Genomic DNA, 7,090 nt, shown 5'->3' with positions numbered 1-7,090 from the left:
AAAACGGGTTGTACAGACGGTTTTCGAGTCGGGTACAACGTAGTAAGAGAAATGATTTTGAGTGGTGAACTTTAATTTGTGGTTTAGGTACCTCTGTACTTTGTATCAACATTCTGTGAAAACAAAGCACTCGATATTATAAATTGTGGTTTATCTGTACTTTTATCAACATTCTGTGAGCAAAGCACTCGATACAGCTGTGCTTCAAACTCGATATTTCACAACACTTAATATTCAGGTAAACAGACAGTGCCTAACCACACTCTTGTGACTAATTTTTTTGTTTGTTTGTGTCTGATCAGGTTAATGACTGTCGTCCTGGTTTGGTTTTAGCTGCAACCTCGCCACTGTTGCTATTTTTGTAGTGTTTTTAAACCTATGGATGTGATTGTGGGTATGTCTCTCCGAATTCCACACTTAGCAAGTAAATTGTGAGCATTGCTAGCAGCTATATTCAGGAGCACCTAACCATTGTAACATAGTCAGCTAATTTCAAAAAGATTGGTGAGTGCTAGGTGAGTGTGTTTTGGCTTTGGAATTGTCAGATACATTAAATTAAATAGATGCAATAGATGCATGACATGTTGCAAGTTACCACGAATTTTTGCTTTGCATTCAAGACTCCTCAGAATTGCAACCATTGGTGACGATTCCACTAATATTATTGCTCCCTTTTAACTGCAACAGAAATTCGATTGTAAAGAATTTAAAGAGGAATAGTTTCAGGTCAACGTTTCTATTTGGTAATGTATTGTCTACAAGAATGTTTTTCGGCAGGATATGTTGTGATATGTCTTAATCCAATACTATCATAAATTCAATGCCCATGTATGTAGAAGTTTATTATGTAAGTTGAAGTTTGTGTATATGGGGAATGAGAGTACGCAACTTTCATTTCAAACATTTTCTTTTTTAAAAAATTTCCCGCATCCAAGTGACGAAATATTTATCACATGACATACAATTTATCAGATCTCACGAATAAGTTGTCACGTGACAATACATTTATCTCACCCTTTGTGACGAACCATTCATGAGTAAAATTAAGCAGTGACTTTGTCGTAAAGTGACGACTTAAAGTTTTACAGTGTAATAAAGTCCAGCGGCAGGTCATCGGATTCCACATGTGTCCGTTCAAGTTCCGCATGAGGCCATAAGGAAACTTGAGTAAAGATTACCGTACACACACTTTTGTTTTCGGTGTGACCGTTTGCTTGTCTCTACATGTGCTTGGCAACGTCAGACCCAGTCTCCACAGTGCTCCCGGATGTGTGGATGATGGTAGACAAAAGGCAAGGGGACAGCGAAAGAGCATCAGGTGTGCTCGGAGAGAGAGAGAGAGCAGTGAGCAAGGAGAAAGAGAGGGCACGAGCACCAGGTGTGGCGGGCGCTGCTGCTGCTATGCTTGCTTTCTCGCCACCGGAAATCGCCGTGCACAACGAGCGGCAGCAGCCAGGGCGAGGGCGTAAGTGACGGGCTAACAAGACGCAAACGCGAACGCGACGCAGGGACCGCCACGCCCCGCCGGGCCCCGCCCGACAACAAAGCGACAAAACAAAGGTGAGCCGAGGTGATAATTCTTCAACAGGTTGGAGAATCACGTTCGAGTGAACCTCGCCGCCGCCGAGCGGACACCTCCGCCCCGCCGCCCCGCCCCGCCCCACCTCCTGTTGCGTTTGCTCACACACGCGCATTCGGACGCACGTCCGGCAAATGTTTGCCCATGGGGTTTTTATTTAAAGTCATGTTTATCTGCCGCGGCGGCCGGCGGCGCGTCGTCGTGTGCGCAGCAATGACTGCTGCTACCGCGACTCGACGGTAAATAATAATTCTTTTAAAAAGGTATTTCGTTCTCTTCTCTTTTCTTGCTTTGGGTTCCGGTCGCTTGGAGAGGAGAGGACTGGGGGCTGGGGCAGCTCCTCCTGGCTCTAGTGTGGAGCCACCTCGCGTACCCATAGCTGCTCTACGTGGACTTCGTACACAGTGCTCATCATGGCAGTACGCGGCGCATGGACAGCGAAATTTGCAGGAGCGTTTTATGTTTCAGGCAAGCGGCCAGTACGCGATGGGAGACGCTGGGCTGGACCGAAAGCCGCTACTCTCGAGTCGAGATATCGAGCCGAGCCGCCGCCGTAGAGCTCGCGGGACGGGACTCTGGGTGGGTGCGGCGCGGCGGGACTGAGCTAGGGAATTTGAACCCGGAGGATCTTATGTAGGCCAAGACCTAGTCCCACAGACCCATAGATTTACAGGGGATGAGACAAGACAGCCTCCACAGAGAAGTTAGAAAAAAAACACCGGAGTATACTTTCCAGTGTACGGCTGGGATGGACGTTCGGACGGGTACCTGTCCCGGTGCGAGTACTTCCCCGTAAGGAAGCCGACACGGGCTGCTTCCAAGTCATCGTCTCCCCGCTCCTCTGGTCCATCTCACTTCCAATCCTGCTCCTCCTACAGCAGAACATTGTGGAGCGAGAGAGAAGGGGGACAGACAAAAGGCACACACTCCGAACGCGAGGCCGTGGCCAGCAGGGCCAGCTTGGCCAGGCCGCGGAGCGACAGGCTGGCGACAACTAACTACCTCGAAAAATGTCGACATGGGTTCGTCCCTATGAGAGTTATGCCCCTCAACTTACCTGCGTTTGGGCCCGCCAAGATTCGTCAGAGAAGAGAGGGCAAGGGAGCAGATGGGTGGTGAGAGTGGTCAGGGTGGTCAGGGCGGAGTGGGCGTGGAGGGTGGGGTGGGGTGGGGCGGGGCGGTCCCCTTCGCGCGTGAAGGTCTCTTACCTTTGCACTCGTTGGCGTCCTTGGCGGTGGCCCTGGCCCATGGCCTGTCGAAGTGGAAGGGCTTGCAGCGCTCGCACTCGCGGCCCGCCGTGTTGTGCCTGCACTCGCACGTCAGCTGCCCCGGCTGGCCGCCCTGGCCGCCGGTCGCCGTGCAGCGCGACGCGTGCCCGTTGCACTTGCACCGGCCGCCGACGGACAGGTCGCTGACGGCGTAGCCCGCCGCCACCATGGAAGTGGAGGCCACCGACGACGCGCCGGGCCCCGCTGCACCGCCGTGCGAGGGCGCCTCGGGGGTCGCCTCCAGGATGTTGCTTAGGTCGTCGTCATCGTCCAGGTCGTCGTCGGCGTCCGCCTCGTCCGCGGCGGGGAGGCTCGTGTGCGCCGCCAGGTGCGGCACCCTCGCGTACTTGTGCGGGTGCGCCACGCGCCCGTGGACGGGGTCCTTCTTGGGCAGGTCGTCCAGGAAGGGGTCGTCCTCCAGGAGGTCGTCGTCGTCGTCATCCTCGTCCACGGCATCTTTACTCTGCAAAAACAAAAACCCGAATAACATACCCGCACACATGAGACTCGGCCATATTATCAGATCATGCAGCGCCCTATCGAGACTCGCATGGAGCAGCAGAGCGCCCCTCTTTGTTCTATAAATTATTCGTCGCCCATAAATCCCGGCGTTAATGCTCCGATAAGGCCAGTTATTACGCGCCGCGCACCGACTTCACTCCCCGGTACAGTTCCATCAAGATCACCGCCACCCCGCGCCGCGCCGTGCCGCGCCGGGCCGGGCAGAGCGGGCCGCGCGGGCAGCGCTGCATACCAGCCGGGGCACCCAGATGCGGATCTGCATTGACGCCCCTGGCTGGGCCGCTTTGGCCGCGCTGCTGCTGGTCTGGGCCCCGCCGCCGCCGTGGCATCCTCGCGGTCCGCAACATTTTATTCGTCCTCACGGACACGTCCGCTGCTGCTGGTGCTGCCGGCGAGTAGCACACAAGTAGTAGTGGCGCGCGCACTTGGAGGAGGAGGAGGAAGAGGAAGGGCGTTGATTGACTTTGATTGCGTCGCTGCCTCCGATCGGACGGGCGGACGGACACCCTCGCACTTCACGGTGCCCATCGAAGAGGGGGTTCTCCTCCTCCTCATTCTCTAACGCGGCGTGCTCCGTCCGCCGCCCATTAAAACGCGATTAATCGTAGCGCGGCGCCGTGGCGTGGGGCCCAACGGGGCGGCGGGCCGTCCGGCGCCTCCTGCCGCTGCTCCTCCTCGAGGACCCGCTCAAGGACCTGCTGCTGCAGGGCGCTGCAGGCCGGCCCTAGAGGAGGCTGCGGCCCGCATACCTCTCTGGCCTGCTGCTGCTGCAGGGCCCGGCTCGGCCCATGGCTCAGCCTCTCATGAGTCTCGTGGTTGTCTCGCCTCGCGGCCGCGCGCCGTCCTGCTCCGCCGGGGAGAGGAGAGACACAAAGCCATGAGCCGCGCATGAATCCGCCCCGTCAGCAGGCTGCATGTTTTATAGCTTTGTCCGACGGGGGGAAAAAAGAGGGAAGAGCGACAAGAGTGCGGCGAGCGAGAAAGAGAGAGAGAGAGAGAAGGGGGGGGAGAAATTAATTCGCCATACGGCCTAATATTGCATTGTAGTCGTCACCAATTTTATTCATGACTTTCATCGGACGACGCGCGTTTTCGTAAGCGTGCAGCAGCGGCTGCGCCTCGCCGGAGCGTGAGCGGCGGTGTCCGAGGGCGGCTCTCGGGTGTTAGTGTGTGTGTGTTGGGGCAGGGGGGGGGGCTTGGTACCGATACACGACTTCAGCTGGAGACGACCATTTCTTTTTCAAAAGTATGAATTTCTGGTGTGTTCTTATTAAGGGTACGTCGTGGGGTACTAAAGGTTGCCGAGTAGGTCCTCTAGTCGCCTACCAGGATATAAATGGCTGTGGGTCCGGCTGCTGCGGCTGCAGCGGCTCCGGGGCAGAGTCTCTGTGGCGCGTCTACGACGTGTGCTCTGCCGTGCCCGGACGCGGGGCGGGGCCTGGAGCAGGGCCGCGCCTGTGTGCGAGTGTGTGTGTGTGTGTGACATGCATTATGTATGCAGTGCGCGGCCTGGCCGGGCCGAAGCGCTTGTCTTAGCGCCCCGCTACCGAACAACAAACCGACGACACTCGGAAAAGATACAATATACTATATATTAAAAAACACACACAAGAACCAAACTCGATAAAAGGGAGGGAATAAAAACCTGGGCGGGCGATTTTATTTCTTCACCATCAAACATGAAATATACAACAACACACCGTACGCAGTTTTGCTCACACATTCCCGCCCCCTGCCCACGTGACGTCACGCGTCGGCTCACCTTCCCATTGTCGTGTGTAATCCCCCACCTCGCCTACCGTTACAAATATTTCCTGATTGAGTCCGTCCGTCCGTCTCTCTCCCACCCATGCGGCCTCCTCATCCTCTCGGCGGGCCTCTCCCTCTCACCACACAATGCAGTGCGCGGCAGCGGACGGCCGCCGCGCCAACACCCGTCATAAATTTATCTCAGTGCTCTACATTTAGGCCCCTTCGATACAGGCGGGCTTATCACGGCCTTCTTAATTATAAGCACCCCGGTCCGGCACCGCACCGCGCCGCCGCCGCCGCCACCACGCCCTCTCTCTGGTGAATAGCGCGGTGGGGCGAGGCGCGGCGGGGCGGGGGCGTGGCGGGGCGCGGCCGGATTGCATGGTGTGGCGGCTGTCAGGCGGTACTTGCGCTCGAGTACCCATACTCGTTGGTGGCGTACCCCGCCGGCGGTGCCCTCTCCGCTGCGGGCGGACGGGTATATACTGTATTGTTCAGGTCGCCGGTAAGGGCCGAGCTAGCTGCCGAGCGTGTGTACTGTCGACACAACCGGGTCAAAAATGCAAAGCCGCGGTGCATCGTCCCGGCTTTGCAGACGGACTCATCACGCACGCCAGGAGCAAAACGTATACTTTCATTGCGTGTTAAAGTTACCCAACCACGTGTACTACTTGCACGTGGCCTCGCAGTGTAGGAAAGTAGCTCCTCATTGCTGTGTTGACCCGCGAGGACACTGGAGCGCCCCCCTCCCCCTCTCTCCCCCCAAGTCTGCGAGCCTGCAGGCCGCGCGCGCTTTGATTCGGAACATTTAGCCCGAGCCACACATATTGCGCCGGCCCGGCCCCCCCTCCCACTTGGAGCCGCGCCAGTGTACACAAGTTGACATTTGGCGCTAATGTCAGTTTGCTCTCCATAAGGGGAGCGCCCACCCTCTCGCCCTTCGGGTTCTCTCCCGCCCGGGCAGAAGACGGACGGAGGAAGACAAGGAGCAGGACGAGGACCGACTGAGGACGTACAGTACACGGTGATGTGGACAGCCTTGATCACTAACAAGTCAGTTGGACAAGGGCAGAGAGACAATAGAGACTTATTTCTCTACGAAACATACGTACAAGTGTACAACTTTTGTTACGTTCGTAATTTCCTTTTACAGTAGTTAACACCCCATTCCCAAAACCACCAAAACAGGTGTACAAACGAGTTGAAGCGAGTTGGACGAGTGGTGCCCGAGTTTATCTCAAATTTCCTCCGATTTTTAGCGGCAGTTTTCGCGAGATGCCCGCGAGTTCGGCGAAGGCGAGTGGGTACAACGAGTTGGTTGGTGGGACACCCTCGAATTAATGCAAAATATGCCAGGCAGCTGACCCCGTGCACTTCAAAATTTTGAGCGGCAGCCGACGACAAATGTGAAGGGCGCCTACCCGACAGGACAGCGGTTCAGTCCGACGGGGCGGGGCGCAACCCTCGGGCTCCACAGTCGCGGAGCTCGGTCGCGAGGCTGTGTGGGGCCAACAGGTGATGAGAGGATCAGACGCGAGGCCGCGCTCATCCCCGGCCCCCATGCCGCTCAGCTGCGCGCACAGCAGCGTCGCGACGCGAGCCAGGAGGCGCCAGCCTAGGAGCTGCAGCACTAAGCCTAAAGGCCCCGCGCAATGACGAATGGCTGCAAAGAATCGGGCCGCGCTATGGGCTGCTGCGCTCCATAGGCCTCTATGTGTGCGTGTGGAATTGGGAGCAAGGACTGATATCACTGGCCGGGAGAAGGGGTGGCGGGCGGGGGGCATCAGGGCAGGCGTTAAGGCCATCGGGAGATTTCTATCGCGATATCTTCGATCTCCCGAGCAGGCACTCGGAGCTCCTCCGTGTGGTGCGCGCCCCCCTCCACCCCCTCCCCCTCTCTGTCACGTGAGCGTGTGTGTGTGTGTGTGTGTGTGTGTGTGTGTGTGTGTGTGTGTGTGTGTGTGTGTGT

At 56.9% G+C, this 7,090-nt stretch overlaps 1 protein-coding gene and 1 long non-coding RNA gene across 2 annotated transcripts in view; one reads left to right on the top strand and one right to left on the bottom strand.

Annotated features, from left to right (window-relative positions):
• LOC113205788 (netrin-3-like) overlaps positions 1–7,090 on the bottom strand; it is a 94,938-nt gene that overhangs the window by 73,715 nt on the left and 14,133 nt on the right. The window contains exon 2 of the mRNA XM_026421578.2: positions 2,788–3,310. Within this exon, the coding sequence (XP_026277363.1) occupies positions 2,788–3,310 (523 nt within the window). The remainder of the gene's footprint in view (positions 1–2,787; positions 3,311–7,090) is intronic.
• LOC127750316 (uncharacterized) lies at positions 7–594 on the top strand. The gene is made up of 2 exons (XR_008011625.1): positions 7–238; positions 334–594. It is a non-coding gene; the product is annotated as an uncharacterized LOC127750316 (long non-coding RNA).

Source organism: Frankliniella occidentalis, unplaced genomic scaffold (genome assembly GCF_000697945.3).
Source record: "Frankliniella occidentalis isolate FOCC.00 unplaced genomic scaffold, Focc_3.1 Scaffold169, whole genome shotgun sequence".
Classification (NCBI taxonomy): domain Eukaryota; kingdom Metazoa; phylum Arthropoda; class Insecta; order Thysanoptera; family Thripidae; genus Frankliniella; species Frankliniella occidentalis.
Note: the sequence above shows the minus strand (reverse complement) of the source record. Positions and strands in the feature narration are given on the sequence as shown.